A 23,249-nucleotide genomic window follows, 5' to 3' on the forward strand; every position below is an offset into this window, starting at 1 on the left:
CATATGCATGAGTGAGTGTGATGAATGTGTATATCAGTATACATATGGGTGTGAGTGTGCACGTATGAGTAGATATGAGTGCATGGAGTGTGTATGAGAACATATGAGAGCGAGTGGGCATACGGGAGAATGAGTGCACGTATATGTTTGAGTATGGATGGTGTGAGCGTTAACTGTACATGCGTGAGTATGACAGCATGCATGAGTGTGTGAATAAGTGCACAGGGTGACCTGGTATCTTCTCCCTTTGGGCTGGCTCCCCAGCCCCAACTTGCCCTCTGGCTCCCACAAATGGGGCCAACCTGATCACCACTAACAGTAAGTCCTTGACCCTGTGGTCACATGAGGTGCTGGCTCCCTCACCACAGCCAGGATGATCCTGCAGGAGCCCAGCCTTCCTGAGCCCCCACCTGCTCCTATGCAGGGGCTCACGCCTGTGTGCACACGGGCCGTGCAGCTCATGTGCACGTCCTGTGTGAGTGCACCACCTGTGACATTAACGGAGTGTGCAGAGACACGGCGCACATGAGGGCTTGCACAGGCCATGACCACACACGCCTCAGGGCTCATGGGGCCCCAGGGTGGTGGGAGCCACAGAGCCTGCATTAAATGGAACCTGATGGGGTGTCTCTGTGGGACTGAGCACTTTTCACCTGACTGCTCTGCCCCCCACCCCAGCAGCCTCAGGCCTTGGGGTCACCTGAACCAATTGCAACTTTGAGAGAAGATAGGGAGATAAGCACAGAAACAGAGACCTGGAGAGTGTATCCCAGGTGCCCCGTCTTCCCTAATGTGCACGTGCACACACACACTCACACACGCACAAATGTACAGGCTCAAATGCAAATCTCCACGTGTGCACACATGCAAAGATCACATACTGTCTGGAAGGGCTCATGGAGCCCAGCAGCCACCACCAGCTTTGGCCACTCAACACTGGCCCATGTGTCTCCAGAGCCCTGCCCCAGAGAGTAGCTGCAGAGGTGTCAGGGGAGCCTGAAAGTAGACTCCTCCATACCCACTTTACACTGGAGGAGGTGGGGGCTCAGGGGAAGAAGGGGCCCCAGGAAGGATGTGAACCCAGATCTTCAGCACTCTCCTTCACAGCTCCTGCCCATGTTAACTCAGCCGACACCACAGCAGCATGGTGACAGGTCCCCCCAGGGTGTCTGCCTCTACAGAGGAAGGGACTGAAGCACCCAGAGAGCTGGCAGGTAGGCCTGTGGAGTCCCCTGGAATGAATGAATGGAATTTATCCATCAGGTCCCTGGAAGAGGGGCTGGGCACTGAGAAGCACAGCCAGGGAGGCCTGGCTAGCTAGGAGTGTGGGTGCTCCTTGGGGATGCCCCTTGGTTTTCCCGAGCACAGGTGGAGCCAAAGTCTGCGAGCTGGGCTGAAATTCCCCAAGAGCAGCATGGTCACCATGGCCTCCATGGCCCATCAACACCCTCAGCCTCAGCCGACCTTTCCCCTTTCTGCTCTCAGCCTGGCCTGGCACTGGGCTCCTGGCCAGGTACCACCCCCTGGCACAGGGCAGGGCCAGGTGGGGCAGAGGATAGTAAGGTGGCAGGGGTGGGTTTCCCCTTGAATGGCCCCTCCTCTGGAGAGGGGCTGTGGGTGTCAGCGTCTGTCCCTGAAGCGAGGAATTCCCAGGGGAGGTGAGGGTGCCACATGACCTGCCCTTGTCATGACCTGCCCCCCTGCCCAGGGTCAGCTGATGATCACCTAAGAGCCTTCATCCTGCCCACAGCGGGACAGCAGCCAGGCAGGAACGAGCCCTTCACAGGCCTGCCTCTACCTGGCCACTGAGCTGGACCCATGTAGGACTGTAACCTGTCCCTGCAACTCTTCCTGCTGAGCCTTGTCCAGGTGTGGAGCCAGGAGGAGGTGGTGGGTTCCATTTGTTCTCACAGTGGCTCCTCCCACTTTGACACACAGGCCAGGCCTTATAGCTTTTGGGTGGCGGGGGTACAGTGGGGCGTGATGCCCCATGGTAGGGGCTCTGTTTCAGCTTCCTGTGCCTTCCAGGCAACTTGCAGTCCCCGTCACCCACGGGGTGAATATTCCATCCTTCTTTTGGGGCTCCCTGGGTGTCCCCCCTGGGCTGGGTCTGAGCCGGTGAGGATGGAAGACAATGACCAACTAGTGTGGTTAGTATTAGGGGCAGAGAAGGCTATGCCAGCCCCAAGGGAGGGACACAGGACTCCAGAGAGGTTATGGGAGACTTCCTGGAAGAGGGAATGCTTGAACTAACTCTTCCTTTCATTTTTGGATTGTTGCTAGTATATAGAAATAGAATTGATTTTTGTATGTTGATCTTATATCCTGCCACCTTGCTGCTCATTTATTCTAATAATTTTTTTTTTTTGAGATGAAGTCTCCGTCTTGTTCCCCAGGCTGGAGTGCGATGGCGCGATCTCGGCTCACTGCTACCTCCACCTCTCGGGTTCAAGCAATTCTCCTGCCTCAGCCTCCCAAGTAGCTGGGATTACAGGTGCCTGCCACCTTGTATTTTTAGTAGAAATGGGGGTTTCACCATGTTGGTCAGGCAGGTCTTGAACTCCTGACCTCAGGTGATCTGCCTGCCTCAGCCTCCCAAAGTGCTGGGATTACAGGCGTGAGCCACTGCACATGGCTATTCTAATAATTTTTAAGTGGATTCCTTGGAATTTTCTGTATGTAAAATAATCTAATCAGTGAATAATTGTTCTTCTTTCTTTCCATTCCAGATACCTTTTATTTCTTTTTATTGCCTAATTAATCTGGTGAGAATCTCCAGTACTATGCTGAATAGAAGTAGAGCAGACATCCTTTCCTTGTTCCTGTTCTTGGGGGAAAAACTTTCAGTCTTTTACCACTAGGTATGTTAGCTGTGGGTTTTTCATAGAACCCTTTATCAGATTGAGGAAGTTCCCTTCTATTCCTGGTTTGTTGACTGTTCTTATCATGGAGGAGTGTTGAATTTTGTCAAACACTTTTTCTTCATCTATCAAAATCATGTGGTTGTCCTTTATTCTATTGATATGGTGTATTACATTAATTGTTTTGAATATTAAACCATCCTTGCATTCCTGGGATAAATCCCACATGGTCTTGGTGTAGAATCCCTTTTATATGTTGCAGGATTCAGTTGGCCAGTATTTTGTTGAGGATGTTTATGTCTATACCCATAAGGGATATTGGTTTGTAGTTTTCTTGTGATGTCTTTGTCTGGTTTTGGTATTGGGATAATGCTGGCCTCATAGAATGAGTTCCCTCCTCTTCTATTTTCTGGAAGTTTGTGAAGGAGCCATGTTCTTTTGAGCCAACTCTTGATGGCTGGGTTAGTTCAGTTTCAACTTTAGGCTGTGGCAACAGCATGGGCTGAGGCCTGCAAGTGGGTGCTTGCTCAATTCAGGTAACTGGAGCCATAGGGTCTGGCTGGCATAAGAGCACAGAAGGTAGAGGGCAGGAGTGGCTGAATCAGGAAGGGCCAGGTTGGCATGAGGAGGCCCTAGAGGTTTAGCACTGAGCAGTGATGGGAATGGTGTGCATGTTGATTCTGTGCTGGGTGGAGGGGGCTGGAGGCAGAGGAGGCCTGAGGAGAGGAAGTGGAGGGGGCTGCCAAGAGGCAATGGAGAGGGGCCTGGTAGGGTGGCTGGAAGGAGGTGGGATCCTTGAGGCAGGCCAGACAAGGGCACTGAGAACAGAGGCACAGAGATGGGACAGAGCCTCGAAGGCTGGGTGCAGTGGGAAGAAGCCCAGAGAGTGGGCCTGAGGTGGGGCCTTGAAACCAGGGTGGGTGCCCAGATGGACAGCTAGGTAGGGTCAGGCCCAGGCTGTTAGAGCCACATCTGCACCTGGCCCATCTTGGTGGCAGCCTGTGTGCAGGTGGAAGATGGAGGAGGCAGGATGCCTGGGAGGCCAGCAAGGGCCTCTGCTGGCCTTTGGCCACCCCAGGGGACTCTCCTGGGTGAGGCGCCTGTGTTTGGGCAAGCAGGTGGGAGGTGCCAAGGACCAGACCCCTGGCTCCTTGGAGAATCCGGGGCTGGAGGCCCATGGAGTCCCACAGGAAAGTGGAGAAGGTGAGGGCGGGGCACGTGCCCGATCCCTTGCCCCGTTGCCGCCCTCCATGCAGGTGCCGTTTTGCCGAGGCCACTTTCCCGAGGGAGCTGGTTGCAAGGGCCCGGCGAGATGGGACCTGGGCGGGGCCTCAGAGCCGAGGCTCCCGCGCCCGCCGTGGATTTCCAACCAAGCTGTGTGGACTCGCAGGTGTTGGGGGAGTGGAGCGGGAGGCCTCGTTTGCATCGAAGCCTTCTTGATTCCAGGCTGCACCGACAGATGTGGGTCTCCTGTCCCAATCGCCCACCAACCTCCTTGCAGCGTGGGGAAATTGAGGCCCGCAGGGGGCTGCCGCGAACGGTGACGCGGCAGGGGGCGGGGCCGGGAGGGGCGGGCCCGGGATCCTCACCTGCCCGCCCCGTCCCCCGCCGAGAGGGGAGGAGCCCGCGGCTGCCGGGCCAGGGCCGGCGGGAGGCATGGCGGGGTCCGGGCCGCGGCCGCGGAGCTGGGGCCGGCGGGAGGCGGGCGCCCGGGACGAGGCGGCGGCGGCCGGGGGGCGCGGCCCGGGGCCGTGCCGGTGCTCCCAGGGGAGGCGGTCGTGGACCGCCCCGGGGAAGCCGGCCGTGGCCGCCGCGTGGACGCCGTGAGTACCGAGCCCCGGCCCCCGACCCCGAGCCCCGGGACCCGGGCCGCGAGCATTCGGGTCTGGACCCCGCACCCCGAGCCCCTGAACCGGGGCCGCGAGCCCCGGGCGCTGCTGGTCGCCCACGCGCTTCTTGGGGGAACAAAGGCGGGCGTGGACCTTCCCGGCGGGCGGATGGGGGACTCAGGCCGGCACGGGGCTTGTCGGTCTGCGGGCAGCTCCCCGCGGGCGGACTGGGCACGGGGCTCCCTCCTCCATCCCCACTGCGGGGCTCCCTCGGGCCGGGCGCGGTAGGGCGGGCGCCGGGGTGTGGCGGCGCCTTTGTTCCAAACCTTGGCCTGTGGTTGGAGGTCCTGCGGCTGGGACCCGCCCCTGACCCCTCTCCGCCCAGAGGGGCTGTCTTTGGGTGCAGAAGGAGCTGGTGGGGTCCAGCCGGGTGACCCAGGCCGAGGCCGGCAGAAGACAGCCTGATGCCTTGAAGACTTCCTCTTGCACTTTTGTTGGAGGGTGCTGGTTTGCTAAAAGCGGAGAGTATTTTTCTTTTTATTTATTTCGTTTTTAATTTTTAATTTTTAGCTCCAGCTCAGTTGCCCAGACTGGAGAGCAGTAGCCAATCATAGCTTACTGCCTCCTGGAACTCCTGGCTCAGTCGATCCTCCTGGATTAGCCTCCTCCAGGGACTATGGGTGTGCACCACCAAGCTCAGCTAATTATTTTTTAGAGGTGGTGGTCTCTATATGTTGCTCAGGCTGGTCTTGAACTCCTGAGCTCAAGTGATCTGCCTGCCTTGGCCTCCCAAAGTGCTGGGATTACAGGCGTGAGCCACTGCGTCCGGCTATTTTATTTATTTATAGAGACAGTGTCTCACTTTGTTGCCCAGGCTGGAGTGCAGTGGTACGATCATAGACCACTGCAGCCTCAAACTCCTGGGCTCAGGTGATCCTCCTGCCTCAGCCTCCTAGAGCAGCTGGGACTACAGATGCGCCCCACCGTGCCTGACTAATTTAAAAAAATTTTTTTTAGAGATAGGGTCTTGCTATGTTGCCCTGGCTTAGTTTTCTTTATGTATGTTTTGGGGTTGGAGCTGTAGTGGAACCAGTCCCAGCCCCACTGGGCATCTGGGTCTGACCTTAGCTGCTCCACTAAGGGCTTAACAGGACACTGGCCACAGGCCTGCTCCCATCCATCTCCACTGGGGCCACAGGAGGGACCCTACCCAGGATGGAGTGAGGGCAGGCACAGACCAAACAGTGCAGGGTGGGGGGGTACTGTTCACTGGGACAAGAGATGAGGAAGATGCTGGATTTAAGTGGGCAACGAGGGTGCCTAGCAGAAGAAGAGACTCTTAACCTGGGTCTTGATGGATGAGTAGAAGTTCTCTGCATGGGAAGGGGTGGAGGTCATTTCAGGCAGAGGAGGAAGCATTAAATAGCATGGTGTATCTCAAGGAGAGCAGCTGGAGCATGAGTAAGGGGGGCTGGAGTAGGGAACAGGGCATGATGTTGGGTCCCGTGGGCCTGGGTTAGCCCCAAGGCAGTCACTGGTCCTCCACTGACTGTGTGGTCCTCACTTGGGCTCAGAGGGAAGGGGAGTGATATCCTGGGCTGGTGGGGTGGATAGCAGCCAACCCACCAAATGGTGGTCACAGCCACTGCTGACCCAGAGTGGGCTGGGTGTCCACTCTGTCCTCCAGCATCTGAGGCTTGGGATCTCCCAGAAAGTCACACCAGGATGGGAGCCCAGGTCGTTTGACCTGGGAACTGGGGGCTCTTGGCTGCTCACTTGCTTTCTTCCTGTGTAGGCCCCTTATAGGCTTACCTGGCACTGGGACTTGAAGTAGTTATGGACTGAGGTCTGACTTACCTGGGCTGGCGGTTTTCTGACTTCGTTCATCTCTACCCAGCCCCCATGGGGCCTTGCGCTCAGTGGCTGTGTGCAGAATGAACCAGTGGAGAGAAAAGGCTGCATGTAGCGCTCAGGATCTTGGGGTTGGGTGCGTGGCTGAGTGGACCAGGGGCTGACTGAGTGGACCAAGTGGCTCTGTCTCTCCCTGGGGTCCCACCTGGAAGCCCAAGGCCCTCAGAAAAGGTGTTTCCTTGCCTGTCATGGCCCTACCTTCCATGCTGTGTCCTGGATCTTGGCAGTGTCCCCCTGAGCCCCCTGGCTCAGCCATCTCCTGCCTGACCGTAGCTGAGCCATGTGCCTTTGTCCTTTATTGCAGCTTCATGGCGGCTGAAGAGACGCATTGGCCTGTCCCTATGAAGGCCATTGGTGCCCAGAATCTGCTAACCATGCCTGGGGGCGTGGCCAAGGCTGGCTACCTGCACAAGAAGGGCGGTACCCAGCTGCAGCTGCTGAAATGTGAGTCCCTGAGGTGGTAGGGAGCACAGTAGGAGGGCGTGGGGGCAGGGCCAGCCATGTAAGTGAGCATCCTCTCCAAGCCTCTGCTTCCTCACATGGTGTGCCCTCTGGATTTTCCCATTCCCTCTCTGGTGGCTGGCACCCCTGGAAAAGCAGAGGTTGACCTTCCTAGCCCCCAGGACTGTAGCAGGGTCCAGGGTGGTGCACAGTGCTGGCCAGCTGGCAAGGGGAGCTGCAGCCTGCAGCCAAGACCCGGGGACCACAGGTGGCCAGGTAGGTCTGGCCTCTGGTGCTGCCCTCACTGAATCCGTGAGTGTTCAGCGAGTTAGTTGGTCACTTGGCCCACAGTGAACCTATGTGTCAAGTCCTGGCTGGGTACTGGACCTCTGGAGCTGCACAAGACCCAGGCTGTGGCCCCCAGGACAGCTGGCTGGGAGGAATAAGCAGCCCTCAGGCTTGAGAGATACCTAAATGCTGAGATACTGAAGGCCAAGAGCATCAGGGCCTGAGCAGCAGGTGCTCCATGCCTTTGCGGTAGCAGTGCTCTCTGCCAGGGACTCCCTGGTCCTGGGCCGCCTGGTTGAGATGTCCTGGCTGGACTGATTGGTTCCTGTGTGGGCACTGGTTGAGCTGTTCTCCTCTTTGCACAGACAGGCTCCTTGGAGGAGCTGTAACTGGCTTGTTCCGCAGCCTGGGACAGGGCTGGGGCAGTGGAGCTAGGGTGGTTTCAGTGTAACTTTCCACCTAGGGGTGGCCCCACACCAGTAGCTCTCACTGGCAAACTCTCCGGGCTCCTGAGTCTCCCTCTTTTATTTTATTTTTTCGAGACAGGGTCTTGCTCTGTTGCCCAGGCTGGAGTGTAGTGGCATGATCATGGCTCACTGCAGCCACAATCTCCCAGGTTCAGGTGATCCCCTCAGCTGGGACTACAGGCATGCCACTATGCCCTGTTAATTTTTTTAAAGTTTCTTGTAGAGATGGAATTTCATTATGTTGCCCAGGCTGGCCTGCAGCTCCTGAGCTCAGGCAATCCACCCGCCTTGGTCTCCCAAAGTGCTAGGATTACAGGTGTGAGCCACCGCATCCAGCCTATTTTTTATTTATTTTTGTTTTTTATTTATTTATTTTTTCGAGATGGAGTCTTGCTCTGTTGCCCAGGCTGGAGTGCAGTGACTTGATCTCAGCTCACTGTAACCTCCATCTCCCGGGTTCCAGCAATTCTCCTGCCTCAGCCTCCTGAGTAGCTGGGATTACAGGCGTGTGCCACCATGCCCAGCTAATTTTTGTATTTTTAGTAGAGACAGGGTTTCACCATGTTGGTCAGCCTGGTCTCGAACTCCTGACCTCAGGTGATCCCATCTCGGCCTCCGAAAGTTCTGGGATTACAGGCATGAGCCACCGCATCTGGCCTATTTATTATTTTTCTGTCTCACTCTGTCACCCAGACTGCAGTGCAGTGGCATGAACACAGCTCACTGCAGCCTCGACCTCCTGGGCTTAAATGATCCTCCCACCTCAGCCTCCCAAGTAGCTGGAACTACAGGTGTATGCCACCGTGTCTGGCTAAGTTTTGTATTTTTTGTAGAGATGGGGTTTCACATGTTGCTCAGGCTCACCCCATCTTTTATTTTTAGAGACAGTCTCACTCTGTCACCCAGGCTGGAGTGCAGTAGCATGATCTTGGCTCACTGCAATCTCTGACTCCCGGGTTCAAGCAATTCTCCTGCTTCAGCCTCCTGAGTAGCTGGGATCACAGGCGTGTGCCACCACTCCTGGCTAATTTTTTATTTTTAGTAGAGATGTAGTTTCACCATGTTGCCCAGGCTGGTCTCAAACTCCTGACCTCAGGTGATCTGCCCACCTTGGCCTCCCAAAGTGCTGGGATCGCAGGCGTGAGCCACTGCACCCGGCCTTAGTCCCCCTCTTTTAGCTCTGGGGTAGTGGGAGCCTCCAAGAGCCCTGCAGAACCCAGCAAGTCAGCTGTGGCCTCCCTGGGCCTCTGGTCCTGGCTCTGCCTTTCCTCGTGCTGGCTCCACACAGCCCCCAAATCTACCCCTTCTTTGTGGGCAGCCAGGCCTGCCCTCGGGTGGCACTCTGGGGCTAGCCAGTGTGCCTACAATTTTTTTCCATATTTGGCCCCAGAGTGGGCTCCTGGGGAGGGGGCAGCATGCCAGCCTTGCTCCCTGCTCTTCCATTTGGTAAGGCTTGGAGGCAGGAGGCCTGGCCCCAAGTTGCCCTGGGGAGGGTCCTTACAGTGGGTCTTGGCAGCCGCCCCTCCAGGCTCACCCTCCTGCCCTTGCCACCTCCCACAGGGCCCCTGCGCTTTGTCATCATCCACAAACGCTGCGTCTACTACTTTAAGAGTAGCACCTCCGCCTCCCCGCAGGGCGCCTTCTCCCTGAGTGGCTATAACCGGTAAGTGCCCGACCTGCTTGCTGACCTCAGGCCCCCACAGCCAGTGGGTACCTCCCAGCAGAGCCCCAGCTGGGCCTGCCCCTTATTCCCGCCCAAGGAAAGTGCTTTCCCGAAGCAGCCTTCGTACCCATCCCCTGTCCTCCCCGCCCAGCCTCCACAGTGCCTCGCCCTCTCCGCGTGTCCTGCCCTCAGGCCCAGGACCTCGGGTGTGCCAGGGTCTTCCTGTGGCTTTGTGCACAGGTCCCAGAGGCCTGGACAGGCTGCTCTCCAGGGTCTCCACTCGGCCACCACCCAGTGACTTCTGCATCTCTCCTCCCTCCCCACCTTGCCCTTTCACCCACCGTGACCTCTTTCCAGGCAGCCCAGACCCCAGCCAGCCCAAGCCCTGTCCCAAACACAGGCTGGGCCCCAGGATTCCCTGCTCCAGGGTCCTCCCAGGCCGGGATCAGTTTCCAGCTTCACGCATGTCCTGGGCTGGGCTCTATCCAGTGATGGGCCATGAGCTGCCCTGGAGAGCCTTCTGCACTAACAGGCAGGTGGGCGGTGGCCAGGTGGCAGGTGGGTGGGGGAGTACACTGGCACAGCCCATGGCCTGGGGCCCACACAAAGGGTTAATGCTGGCACCCAGCTCTGGTTCTGGTTGCTATCCCATCGGAGCCCTGCACCCCACAGCATTCATCTATGCCTCTTACCACCCCTTAAGGGCCCAGCCCCTCCTGCCTATGAGGAACCAAGGGTCACATGGTATCAGTAGTGGGAGTGGGACCTTCGGAGTGACTCTAGGCCCCAGCCTGCACCCTGGCCACAGGCCTGGTAGGGCAGCCTTGCCAGAGCACCCAGCCCGGTGCCAGGCCCCCAGGCTGGCACAGAGTGCTGGGGTCCCCTGGGGAAGGTCATTCCCTTTCCGCAGACAGACACAGCGCCTTCCGGCCTCCAGCATGTGCCAGCCATGCCTTGAACCCTGGGCCCAGTGGCAGATGCAATCATGCCCCAGGGAATTGTCTAGCCCATCAGGGAATGCTGGGCCTGAGGAGTTTTGGCCAGGCTCTTATGGGCCGTATAAGTGCACCTGCCCCGGTGCCTGGCTGGCAGGGCTCCCCACATGATAAACTCAGCGCAAACCCCACATCCTGGCTGTGTGAGTGGGCCACAGAGCAGGCACGAGTCATTCCCTGAAATGCACTCAGGGCTGCTGCTGGGCCGCAGGGGCACAGAGCCCTGTGGGGGCCCCCAGGCAGGCCAAGCAGGCCTGGGCAAATGGGGCCAGAGGTGGGAGGGTGGCATCCATGTAAAGTGGCATTGGCAGGCATCGAGGCAGGTTTGTGCTTATCTCCTGTGCACTGCTGCTCCCAGGAAGCCCACCCAGCACCCCTCTTTCACGCCCCTCTCTGCCCCCTTACGCCTGCCTGGGCATGAAGCTCACTACCTGGAGCATCAGCAGCCAGGGCCCACCCAGATCTGCCCTCTTCCATTGGGGCGTGGTCCTGGTGCCGAGATGTGTTCACAGGGGGGTGCTGTGGGAAGGCCATCCCTACCGCTGTGAACCAGGCCGTGACCCCTGGCGCTGTGCCCCCAGGGTGATGCGGGCAGCGGAGGAGACCACGTCCAACAACGTTTTCCCCTTCAAGATCATCCACATCAGCAAGAAGCACCGCACGTGGTTCTTCTCGGCCTCCTCCGAGGACGAGCGCAAGGTGACTGGGGGTCCGAGGACGAGTGCAAGGTGACTGGGGGTGTGGGCCTGCAGGCACCAGGCTGGACCTGCCTTGGGGGCTCGCTGGTCATGGGGCGCTGGCCTCTCAGCCCTGGGCAAAGAGAAGGTGTGGCCGGGACACAGGCAGCTGGGTGGGCACCGCCCCAGCCCCATCCCCATGCCTAGAGCCTGGTGCCAGTGCCCACACAAGGAACATGCTGTCCTGGGAGGTGCCCCTGTGGGCTGAGGAGAGCCACACAGCCATGTTGTATCCAGCCGGGTCGCCTCCCCTGACCTTGGGAGTCACAGCAGAGTAGGCAGGGCAGTGAGGGTGGCGAGGTGCGGTGGGGCCCACCCTGGTGGCACCATGCCCACCACAGCCCCGCTGACCTGCAGAGCTGGATGGCCTTGCTGCGCAGGGAGATTGGCCACTTCCACGAAAAGAAAGACCTGCCCTTGGACACCAGGTGAGCCCGGGCCCGGGGCGTACCGGGCAGTGAGGGTCCCTGGGGTGCCTGGGCCTGACCCGGGTGTCCGCCTCCCAGCCCCGGGCTTGGCATAGAATTCCCTCCTTAAAGGTTTCCTGGAGGTGCCAGCCGGGCTGCGTGTATGGGCGTGCATGCACCTCTCTGCTCCTGTCTACCTCCAGCCCCATCTTGTCACATCTGTTTCTGTGTTGCTGCCATGGGTAGTTCCTGTTAGGGGATCATGTGTGTTTATACGCCTGCCACCGGGGAGGCCTGGCATGGCAGCAGCTGGGCACTTTGGGTTCCCAGCCCCCTACGCCCACCCTGCCTCACTCAGAGTGAGACCAGAATGAATCTCCTGGTGGGGCGCCGCTGGGCAGTCTGAGCCTTGGCAGCCTCCCCCGTGAGCTGGCCCGATGTGCAGCAGATACTCTCTGGATTGGGACTGCCTGGCCCGAGACGGTGTGGAGGGAACAAACCTTCCTGTCCTTTCACAGGTGGGGACGGGAGGCCCAGGGAGGGCTGGGCACAGCCAAGGCTGCCCTGTAGGTCCCTGCCTGACCCCGAGCTCCTGTCCCCTGGTCCAAGCTGTCCAGCCTTGGGCCCAGCCCAGAGTCGCCCAAGCCCTCTTGAGGCAAGAGCAGGTGGAGACGTGGGCACAGTCAGGGCAGCCATCCTTGTGGGCCAGGAGGGGCACCTAGTGGAGGCACCACAGCCTCCAGTTCTTGTGTCTGTCCTTGTAACTGTGTGTGCATGTCTGCGTGTTGCTGTGTGTGTGTGCGTGTCCGCGTGTTGCTGTGTGTGTGTGTGTCTGCGTGTTGCTGTGTGTGTGCGTGTCCGCGTGTTGCTGTGTGTGTGTGCGTGTCCGCGTGTTGCTCTGTGTCTGTGTGTGAACATCTGTGCTTGTCCTGTATCTGTGTTTATCTGTGTACTTCCATGTCTGTGTGAAGGAGTCCTTGTGTCTGTGTGTCTACATGTCTGCACGTGTCCCCGTGTCTTTGTGTATATATATCCATGTTTGTGTGCCTGTGTTCCTGCGTGTGCATATGTGTGCACGTGTGTATCTGTGTGTCTGTCAGAGTATCTGTGTGTGCATGTGTGTGTGTCTGTCAGCGTATCCATGTGTGCATCTGTGTGTCTGTCAGCATATCCATGTGTGCATGTGTGTGTCTGTCAGCTTATCCATGTGTGCATGTGTCTGTCAGCATATCCGTGTGTGCATCTGTGTATCTGTCCGTGTATCCGCGTGTGCCTGTGTGTACTTTTGTGTGAGCATCAAGGGACCTCCCAGGCCTGGTGCTCACCATCCGCCCCAACGCACCCTGCATTGCAGCGACTCCAGCTCGGACACAGACAGCTTCTACGGCGCAGTCGAGCGGCCTGTGGATATCAGCCTCTCCCCGTACCCCACGGACAATGAAGGTAAGGTCTTTCTCTGCGTCCACTGCCCGTCCGCCTCTCCCCACCTGGCCTCCTCTTGGCCACTGTGGAGGAGAGGGAGGTGTGTTCGGCTGTGCTCCTTGCTCTGGCCTTTTGGCAGTGTGCAGTAGCATCCCTGGGCTCTGGCCTTCAGCAGCAGGGTCTGGACTCACAGTCCTCCCAGCGGGTGCTTGCCCCTTGCCTCCTGGACTCAGCCCCGTGCATGGAGCATTGCTCGGAGATGGCCTGGGCTGGTTTGGCTCTCACCACCCACCCCTCCCATGCAGACTATGAGCACGACGACGAGGATGACTCCTACATGGAGCCCGACTCCCCGGAGCCCGGAAGGCTTGAGGGTAGGTGGGGCGGGTGGGCCTGGGGAGCTCTGGGTGCCTGGGAAGCAGGGGCCGGGACCGGGAGCAGAGCCCGTCCGAGGCTGGGGATGCTGGCCCAGGTACCGCTCTGGGTGGCTTCCGTTTCCCTGCTGTGTCCCAAGTATCATGAGGATTGGAGCAGAAGAGGTGTACCTGCTGCCACCTCTGCTCATTTTCTCCTCCCATCTCCCAGGAGGAGGGACAGGCACATGGCGATAAGTGGCAGGTGGAGCCAGGGTGGCCCTGGGGGCTAAGCATGGGGAAGGAAGGACGTTGAGGAGCGTGCAGGCTCAGGGCAGGTCCATGTCCCCATGGCTGCCAGCTTGTGTGGACACTGCTGCAGGCCAGGTCGTTGTCCCACCCCACCCTATCCCATCCCAGTGTCCAGCTACCTCCTGCAGCACACAGCCTAGTCAAGCAGACAGGCTGATACAGGTGGTCACACGTGGATGACGGAAGCACGAGCTGGGTGGGGAGGACGTGCCTCTGTCCTCCTCTGTCCCCTCCCTCCCTACTGTTTCTCCAGCCCCCTCATCTTGTCAATTTCCTCATGTCTGGGGCTGATCCTTGATCCTTCCATTTTCCCTGCGTCCGCCCTGCCTCCTTGTTTTCCAGCCTCTTGTCCTCACTGACCTGGCCTCTGCCAACCCCAGCCCCTGACCCCGTATCCTCTCTGCCTCCCATCCCCACCCACCTTCAGGCTCCCGGGTCCAGTCCCTCTTCTGCCGCTCCCTTCCTCCTTCCCTCTGGGGTCCCAGTGCCAACAGTCATTCAGCCCACCAGGATCTGCGGGCCGCTTGCCTCAGTTTCCCTCCATGCAGAGCTCTCGTCTCAAAGTGTTCACCATGCCTGTCCCTTCGCCCACACACTACTGCCTTCCGTCTTAGCCTGGCTGGCCAAGCCTTGGTGAGCTCGGACTCCGTCTGCCCAGCCCTGAGCTGCGGCCCAGTGAGGCTAGAGATGGCCCTGGGGAGCCACCGGTGCTCCTGCGTGCTCCTGCTCCACTCACCCTCCCTCTGTACCCCCTTCATCCTCTCCCCAAAACATTTCTCATCCAGGACCCCTGTGACCTCCCCATTCCCAGTTCCAGCGCTCAGTCCTGAGCCACACCAGCCTGGCGCCTGCCCTGTTCCTTGCCAGCCCGTCCTCCAGGCGCCCCGTGCTCCCGGGGCCCTCTTTCTCCTCAGCTCCTGTGCTGGCCCATGAGGGATGCCTGGGACTCAGGCCTCACGCCTCTCCTGAATTCCCTGGGTGACAGCCTGGGCCATCTGCAGGCTGCCGGCTCTGAGTCATGTCCAGCCGGGACTTCTGAACTCTGCACACATTCCCTGCCCCCGTATCCCCTGGCATCTCCCAGCTTTCTGGACGTGTTCTGAGCAAACACGGGCCTTCACCTTCCTCCCAGCTGCTCCCCTCCCCTGTCCTTGGGAATTCCGTCCTCCCTCTCGCTCCTGCCAAGCCCTGAGATCCTCCTTGACTTCTTTTCCTTTCACTTCCTTCCGCCTCTGGGAACCTGATGGGCTCCTCAGGTGTCCTCTAGGCTTCAGGAAGCGTGCACAGGCTGACACAGGGAGGATGAATGGGGAGGGCTGGGGGTGGTGGGTGGTCTAGGACCCTGGGGAAGGCAGGATGGGAGTGCTGGGTGCTGGGCTGCTGGGTGGGCAGGCTGTGGGGTGGGCCTACCATGGGTTGCACTCCTGGTTGGGCTGGCTGACCACTGCCAGCAGAGGGTAGTGTTGGCCCAGTCTCTGTCAGGGTCCAACCTGGGTCTCTTTGCTCTGCAGATGCCCTGATGCACCCACCGGCTTACCCACCACCCCCAGTGCCCACGCCCAGGAAGCCAGCCTTCTCCGACATGCCCCGGGCCCACTCCTTTACCTCCAAGGGCCCCGGTCCCCTGCTGCCACCCCCGCCCCCTAAGCACGGCCTCCCAGATGTTGGCCTGGCTGCCGAGGACTCCAAGAGGGACCCCCTGTGCCCGAGGCGGGCTGAGCCTTGCCCCAGGGTACCTGCTACCCCCCGAAGGATGAGTGATCCCCCTCTGAGCACCATGCCCACCGCACCCGGCCTACGGAAACCCCCTTGCTTCCGGGAGAGTGCCAGCCCCAGCCCCAGCCCGGAGCCCTGGACCCCTGGCCACGGGGCCTGCTCCACTTCCAGTGCTGCCATCATGGCCACTGCCACCTCCAGAAACTGTGACAAACTCAAGTCCTTCCACCTGTCCCCCCGAGGACCGCCCACATCTCAGCCCCCACCTGTGCCAGCCAACAAGCCCAAGTTCCTGAAGACAGCTGAAGAGGACCCCCCAAGGGAGGCAGCCATGCCTGGACTCTTTGTGTCCCCCGTGGCTCCCCGGCCTCCTGCGCTGAAGCTGCCAGTGCCTGAGGCCACGGCGCGGCCCGCAGTCCTGCCCAGGCCAGAGAAGCCGCAGCTCCCCCACCTCCAGTGAGTTTGTGTGGCGGCTGCAAGCCCTGCCTCCAGCTACAGGGACCCTGGCCTGGCCTCTGACAGGCACTCTGCCCACCTCGCTCCTGGCACTCTTAGCCCACGACGGGGTACCAGGTGCAAGAGGTAGGAAGGTTCCGTGATGCCTCCAGTCCACCTTGGTGATATGTGGAGCATGTCCATGACTCAGCCCTGAAGCTTGCTGGAAATGCTTTGTTTTTTTTTTTCTTTTTGAGACAGGATCTCATTCTGGCAACCAAGCTGGAGTGCAGTGGTGCGATCTCAGCTCACTGCAACCTCCACCTCCGGGGTCCAAGTGATTATCCTGCCTCAGCCTTCCAAGTAGCTGGGACTACAGGCATCTGCCAACACGCCCGGCTAATTTTTGTATTTTTAGTAGAGACGGGTTTCACTATGTTGGCCAGGTTGGTCTTGAACTCCTGGCCTCAAGTGATCCACCTGCCTTGGCCTCTCAAAGTGTAGAGATTACAAGCGTGAGCCACCGCATCTGGCTGAAATGCTTTCCGCTTTATTTCTGGGAAGTGCCAGGAGACCAGTTTGTCCCCCACTCCCACAGAGTTACACCAATGGCTGTGGTCAAAGGCATCTGGGACCCCAGGTGGGCTTCCTGCCTTGCCTGGCAGGCAATGGGTCCAGGAACTGCAGGGGCAGGTTTTGCATGGGTGTGCTGGCCGGCACGCGTACCCCCGAATGCCCTTGCCCACAGTGCCCTTCTCCCAGGGCTCTGCGAACACCTCTGAGGTGACTGCTGCCTGCGTGGAAGTGCCTGTGAGCAGCCCTTGTCACACTCGTGGTTCTAGTTCACCAAGGGCTGCAGAGGTGCAGATGTTCGGAAGTCACGTTTTTCCATGACTGTGGGGATAGCGGTTCCAGGGCTCAGCCTCACCCACAGGCTGGCCGCCCGTGCTGGCGTGGCCCGTTAATCCTCCCTAGAGCCTTTGAGGCTTTGCTGAGCAGGACCAGCTAGCCACACAGGGAGGGGTGCAGGGACGCCATGGGCGTCCCTTGGGGTCACATTGCATTGTTCATCCAGTTCACGTCCGCTCCCCTGTGGCTCTGAGTGGGCTGTGATTTGGCCATGGCCGGACCTCCCCTCCCCACAAGCATCCAGAGCACTTGACGGTGTGATGACACCGAGCTCGGGCCCCTGGCCCCCCTTGCCAGCATCCGTGGCAGCCCTGACCCCTGACTCAGGTGTCGGGCGATTCCTGCTGTCCCAGGGTAGTCAGCACGGGCCCTACCCAGATCTCTGTTGTCCTGGGCCTTTTATGGTCACAGGGGCCATAGCAGGCAGCTTGCTGTCCTCACACAGAGGGCGGAGTGGGGAGGGGAGCAGAGGGTGGCCTGCCCCGTGTCTGACAGTGAAATGGTCCTGCCTTCCTCTCCCTGCCCCTCCAGGCGATCACCCCCTGATGGGCAGAGTTTCAGGAGCTTCTCCTTTGAAAAGCCCCGGCAACCCTTGCCGGCTGACACTGGTGGGGACGACTCGGACGAGGACTATGAGAAGGCAAGGTTGAGCAGCAAGCCCGGGTCCCAGTGGCCAGTAGGTAGACAGGTGGTGGGAAAGCCATAGGCCAGGGCGGCCCCTCACAGACCGTCCTGAGCAAGGACCCCCTGAGAACCCGGGAGCCTAGGGGGACACGGCACCATGTAAAGCCCCGGATCCAGCACCGGGTGGCCACCATCCAGGGAGTGGTGGTGCGGGTGGATCACTCCGATGTTGGCACTGACACCGTCAGCCTCTTGCAGGTGCCACTCCCCAACTCGGTCTTCATCAACACCACGGAGTCCTGCGAAGTGGAAAGGTCAGCACAAAGCCCTGTATGTGCTGGGGCCCCCGCTGTGCCTGGCTTCTGTGTCCCTCTCACTAGCTTCTGTGTTGGGGAGTTGCTGGCACAAGTACATGGCCCTGCATGCAGCAGAAACCAGAGGAGTGGACCCCCCCGCTCTGTCCCATGCCCAGCTGGCACCCTGGCTGGCCATGGCTCTGCTGTGCTGCTTCTGTCAGCCTCATGGCAGCCTGACACGCTCAGTGCCTGAGACCTGCAAGAGCGAGAGGACAGAAAGCCAGGCTTGGGAGCGGGGCGGGAAGGTCCCTGTGAAAGCTGCCCGGACCCGCCAATATGACTGTCTCATTTTAGGCTGTTCAAGGCTACAAGCCCCCGGGGAGAGCCCCAGGATGGACTCTACTGCATCCGGAACTCCTCTACCAAGTCAGGGAAGGTAGGCGCCAGGGGAAGATGCCCCAGGGCCCCATGCGGTTGGCCCCTCTGGCTCTCCACACACCCAGGCTGTGGGTGGGCCCAGGACTCCACAGTTCCTAAACCACTCCCCTTGTGGACTCTTACTTGGTGTCTCAGCTGAATTCTCTGCCCAGCAGCACCTCCCAATCTATTCCCTAATAGATCTCCATCTGCAAATTGGGGGCAATGATGGTCACCTCCCAGTGGGGGTCAGGACTCGGGTGGGGTAGAGCTCATGCTCTGGGGTGGGGGAGGCCACATGGGGCAGTGGGAACGCCAGGTCTGCCCGTGTCCCTCCGAGCGTGAAGTTGTGACCTCACTGAGCCATGCTCTGCCGGGTGTGTCGGAGTGGTTATTGGTGGTTATGAACTGTTGCTCATCAGAGGCTCTCTGAGGGCTGCCAGTGTCGTCCCCACTGTCCCTGTGCAGGTGGTCTGGAGTCCCTCTCCACCCCCCAAGGGCCACAGCACCCAGCCTTGATGGTTCTGCCCCCCTATCCCCAGCCCATGATCTCCCGAGGCTGGTCCCGCTGTTTCTCAGGGAGCTGTCAGCCTCCCGCTTCCCTCCTGTAGGTCCTGGTTGTGTGGGATGAAACCTCTAACAAAGTGAGGAACTATCGCATTTTTGAGAAGGTGAGAGGGCTCTGGGTGGGACGGGGACCCTGGCCGCATGGCCTGGCAAGGGGCAGGGCAGAATCTCCCTGATCAAGCATAGGCAGCGGGTAGACTGAGACTGGCACCTCCGGGATACCGCCCTCCCCTTCCCCTCCACCATCGCTCACCCCCCACCCCTCCCGCTCAGCCTCCCTCCTCTCCTGGCCTACCTTTGTCTTCCACTGACCCTAGTGGGGGTGGGTGGTCAGCCCTAGACCCTGGGTCGCTTGTCTTGTCTTTTTCTTTTTGCGGGGACAGGGGTCTCACTGTCTTTCTCAGGCTGGTTTCAAATTTTGGGGCTCAAGCAATCCTCCCACCTCAGCCTCCCACAGTGCTGGGATTACAGGCGTGGGCCACCATGCCTGGCCTAGGTTCATTTCCTGACTTTGTCTGAAGTGCTCTGGGTGCAGAGGCTCCTGGACACGGAGGACGGAGGGGAAGTGAGGTGGGAACATGGAGAGCACAGGCCTGATGCGGAGGCCACCTCGGGGGCACCACCGACAGCCAGGGGCTGGCCTGGCGATGCCGCTGTTGCTGCTGCTGCCTTGTTTTACAGACGGGGAGACTGAGGCCTAGAGCCGCAGAGTGGCCTGGCCCTGCTGACGCTCCCCCTCTCTTCTCTTATAGGATTCTAAGTTCTACCTGGAGGGCGAGGTCCTGTTTGTGAGTGTGGGCAGCATGGTGGAGCACTACCACACCCACGTGCTGCCCAGCCACCAGAGCCTGCTGCTGCGGCACCCCTACGGCTACACCGGGCCTAGGTGATGCCAGCCCGTGTGGCTGCCAGGCCAAGGCAGTCACAGGGGCCCTGACCCCAGGCCACACAGATGGACACGGGCCCACATGGGAGGGTGAGCAGGAGCAAGGCCGTGCTTGCCTAGGGCCTCAGTGATGGACGTCTCGTAGGACCCAGCCAGTCTCATCCAGCAGGCTGATGAGGGCTGGACCAGGCTCCAGGCTCCAGAGGACGAGGGGACTCTGTTGCCCCACACTAACTTGCCCTGTCCCAATCTCAGAAACTCAGGACCGAGCCGTGCCTGGGCTCCGAGGACAGGAACACTGGTTCCCCTCATCACACTCACCCCAGGCAGGGCCAGGGCAGCTGGGTGGGGGCCGGGGCTGGCCCTGGGACCCTCAGGAACGCTAAGACACAGGCTCCAGTAGGGGCTGTTGCCTCCAATAAAGCAGCAGTGAGCTTTGCCTTGGTGGCTGGGGCTCGATTGGGAAGGAGGGGATTACCAGCTTACTGGGTGCCTATGCTGATGTCCAAGTGGTGACCGCAGCAGTACCCAGGAACCCCAACAGTTGGTTGTCTTGTCTTCCAGGGTGCAGGTCACTGAGTGACTTCCCCAGGGTGCACAGTGAGTAACAGATCAGGACCCAAACTTGGGCAGTCTGGGCTGGGAGCCCACACCCCACGCACCAGTTCTGCTGCCTCAGGTCAGGCCAGGGCAGTGCCGCTGCAGAGCTAGAAGCTCTGCTTCTAGCTAGAAGCAGCTGCTTCATTCCCTGCATTAGTGCCTGGTTACTGGGTACCTCCTGAGTGGCTGTCCCCGTTCAGAACTTGCATACACTGAGTGGGCTACAGAGCTAGAAGGCCCTGCAGCTACAGCTGCTTCATTCCTTGCATTAGTGAGCAGTTATTGGGTACCTCCTGCATGCCTGGTCCCATTCCATACAGGGGCCTCTGGCCTGGCTGAGTTCACAGCCCAGTCTGGGGACAGCTGGGTATGAGGTGCTTACGGCATAGTGTCCAGGGCAGCTGGGTGTGTGCAGGGACTGGGGGCTCCAGGAAGATTTTTTGGAGGAAGTGACAGCTATGATAGGACAGGAACAGTGGACCCTAAGCAGGCCAAGTGTGGGTAGGGACGGTGGTACCCAGATGCCCAAGTATTCCAGGCAATACCTGGCTGAGGCCCAGCCCCAATCCATCCCCTTACTTTCTGCCATGGAGTTCCAGCAGGTCACTCTCCCTGGCACATCTTCCAGGCTGGATTTTTAATGAAACAGACTCGGGGAGGTAGGGGCTGGCAGGGACCCTAGGATCCTTGTGATTTTTCTTATAACTTTATGTCAGGGAAACCTAAACTGAGGCCAGCACTTGTGCCCACTGACAGTGACTGACTGGGGGAGAAGGTCCTGCGGCCCCCTTCCCCCGGGTGTGTTCTGGGGGCCTGTGGTTTGCTGACGGAAACAAGTGATGAGGCTGGTTAGCGGATGTGGGAGGCTGTGGCCCTAGGGGGCCATAGGGTGCGGTGGAACTGCAGGCTCTGCAGATGACGGCAGCCAGCTGCTTCCAGGAACCAGATGTCCAAGGCCACCTCTGCAGGGGTTTCCTCTTCAGCCTGCCTGGGGTGAGAGGTCGGTGCACCACAGGCGAGGCTGGAGCACAGGGAGCTTCTGTTGTTCTGATCTATCTCTGGAAAACCAGCCATTCCTCCTCCCTGCGGTCAGAATTCTTTGCCCTGTCTGACCTGAACTCGCTTAGGGAGTCATGCCACTCCCCACTGTGGCCATAGTTTCTCTTCCTGTAAAATTTTATTTTATTATTTTAGTTTTTTGTTTTTGAGATGTAGTCTCACCCTGTCGCCCAGGCTGGAGTGCAATGGCGTGATCTCCGCTCACTGCCACCTCCGCCTCCCCGGTTCAAGCGATTTTCCTGCCTCAACCTCCCAAGTAGCTGGAATTCCAGGCGCCCACCACCATGCCCGGCTAATTTTTTGTATTTTTGGTAGAGACGGGGTTTTATCATGTTGGCCAGGCTGGTCTCGAACTCCTGACCTCAGGTGATCTGCCCACCTCAGCCTCCCAAAGTGCTGGGATTACAGGCATGAGCCACTGTGCCCAGCCACTTCCTGTAAAATTTTTAAATGGAGAATTGGGTACGAGATGTGGTTTCCAGCCTGGTGCCTGGGTTGCTGAGCTAGTGAGTGGTGCACTCCAGGACACCTTTGCTTTATCTCACTTACACGGTCACCTGGAGCCGGCTCAAGTGGCTAAAGCATCCTGGGGCCTAGAGCCAGGTGATAGGTCCCTCTGGCCAACTGGACAGCTGAGGCCTATGGTTACCTGAAGCCCAGCTGGGGTCCTGGTCCAGCCTCGCCTCCCAGACTCTGCACCTGCTAGCACAGCTGTCCACCTCTGTGTGAGCTGCTCTAGGCCGAGGGCCTCAGTTTCAAGAGTGTGTTGGGGTGGGGTAGGGGGCAGGCCATGGTCCTCCAGCATGAAGAAGGAGCCATGAGGGGTTCCCACGACTTCCCGAGACTTGCCATAAATGTTCTAGTCCACATATAAGGGTAGGGTTGGGATTACCATTTACTGAGCACATCTGTGAGGTGCCGAGCTGGGTGCTTGACATCATTTGCTTGGAGAAGCAGCTGCTATTAGACCCATTTTACAGGTGAGAGAACCAAGTCTCACAGAGGCCTGGGTTCAAGTCCCACCTCTCCCACTAACTGGCATGTGACCCTATCTATCCTTCACTGCTCTGATCCTAGACCCTGGCCCCTGCCTGGCTCCCTGCCACCCCTCACGGCCTCTGATGGTCATTGTGGGGGTCTCTGCCTGGCTCCCAGGGCTAGGGTTAGGGCTCTGGAGGTGCTTTCACTCAACCACGGGGGCCATGGTACTGGGGAGTGAAACAGCCCCGCCTCAGCCTGCATTGCCCTCTGGGTCTGTGAGGGCGGGCTGGCAGGAGGCCTAGGCCCTGCCCCAGGGGCAGTCCTGCTTCCTCATTTTATAGGTAGGGAAACTGAGGCTTTGAGAGGACTCACTGACGTGCCTACCTTCAAGATGAGTTCAGGTGGGCTTAGTTCTGGGGCTTGGGGAAAGGGTGGCTTTGGGAAGCACCCCCAGCCGAGGGTGAAACATGCTGCTTCTCTTCCTGTGGTTCCATCCGAAGGACTGTGGTGAGCCCTGTGCCTTCCGTGAATAAAGATTTTTATTGTGAAAAGATTTTTTTTTCTTTTTTTTTGAGACAGAGTCTCACTCTGTCGCCCAGGCTAGAGTGCATTGGCGTGATCTCGGCTCACTGCAAATCTCCAGGGTTCAATCGATTCTCCTGCCTCACCCTCCCATGTAGCTGGGATTACAGGTGCCTGCCAAATTTTTGTATTTTTAGTGGAACCGGGGTTTCACCATGTTGGCCAGGCTGGTCTTGAACTCCTGACCTCAACTGATCCGCCCACCTTGGCCTCCCAAGTGCTGGGATTACAGGCGTGAGCCACTGCGCCTAGCCTTGAAAAGATGTTTTTAGAACCAGAAGAAGCCTCGGTTCCCACTGCTCCTTCTGGGCCATGTTGTGCAGAGCTCCCCTGCTGGTTGGGCGTTGCGGGAGAGGGGGGCCTGGGACCTGCGGCTTAGTTCCCTGAGGCAGGCAGGGCTTATTGGGGCCATTTCATAGAAAGGCAGATTGAAGCTCAGCAGGGAGGAGGCTTTTGAGGGTGATCCAGGCCCTGGAGGGATGGCCTAGGAC

At 59.1% G+C, this 23,249-nt stretch overlaps 1 protein-coding gene across 11 annotated transcripts in view; it reads left to right on the top strand.

The window, feature by feature from the left end:
- Positions 1-22,727, top strand: part of SH3BP2 (SH3 domain binding protein 2) — a 44,828-nt gene extending 22,101 nt beyond the window's left edge. For 5 of the 11 annotated variants that reach the window (XM_054486589.2, XM_054486590.2, XM_063664424.1 and 2 more), the window contains 12 exons: positions 6,906-7,045; positions 9,358-9,460; positions 11,037-11,154; positions 11,550-11,620; positions 12,954-13,042; positions 13,327-13,395; positions 15,198-15,858; positions 17,278-17,386; positions 17,629-17,684; positions 18,021-18,102; positions 18,695-18,754; positions 19,403-22,727. In XM_054486589.2, the coding sequence (XP_054342564.1) occupies positions 6,910-7,045; positions 9,358-9,460; positions 11,037-11,154; positions 11,550-11,620; positions 12,954-13,042; positions 13,327-13,395; positions 15,198-15,858; positions 17,278-17,386; positions 17,629-17,684; positions 18,021-18,102; positions 18,695-18,754; positions 19,403-19,540 (1,692 nt within the window). In that variant the 5' untranslated portion in view covers positions 6,906-6,909 and the 3' untranslated portion in view covers positions 19,541-22,727. Of the gene's footprint in view, positions 1-4,492; positions 4,685-6,905; positions 7,046-9,357; positions 9,461-9,817; positions 9,993-11,036; positions 11,155-11,549; positions 11,621-12,953; positions 13,043-13,326; positions 13,396-15,197; positions 15,859-17,277; positions 17,387-17,628; positions 17,685-18,020; positions 18,103-18,625; positions 18,755-19,402 lie in introns of those variants that run through there. The other 6 variants (XM_054486587.2, XM_063664423.1, XM_063664425.1 and 3 more) reach the window with 6 other exon arrangements.
- The last annotated feature ends 522 nt before the right edge of the window (positions 22,728-23,249 follow it).

The sequence above is a fragment of the Pongo pygmaeus genome, chromosome 3 (assembly GCF_028885625.2).
Source record: "Pongo pygmaeus isolate AG05252 chromosome 3, NHGRI_mPonPyg2-v2.0_pri, whole genome shotgun sequence".
NCBI lineage: Eukaryota > Metazoa > Chordata > Mammalia > Primates > Hominidae > Pongo > Pongo pygmaeus.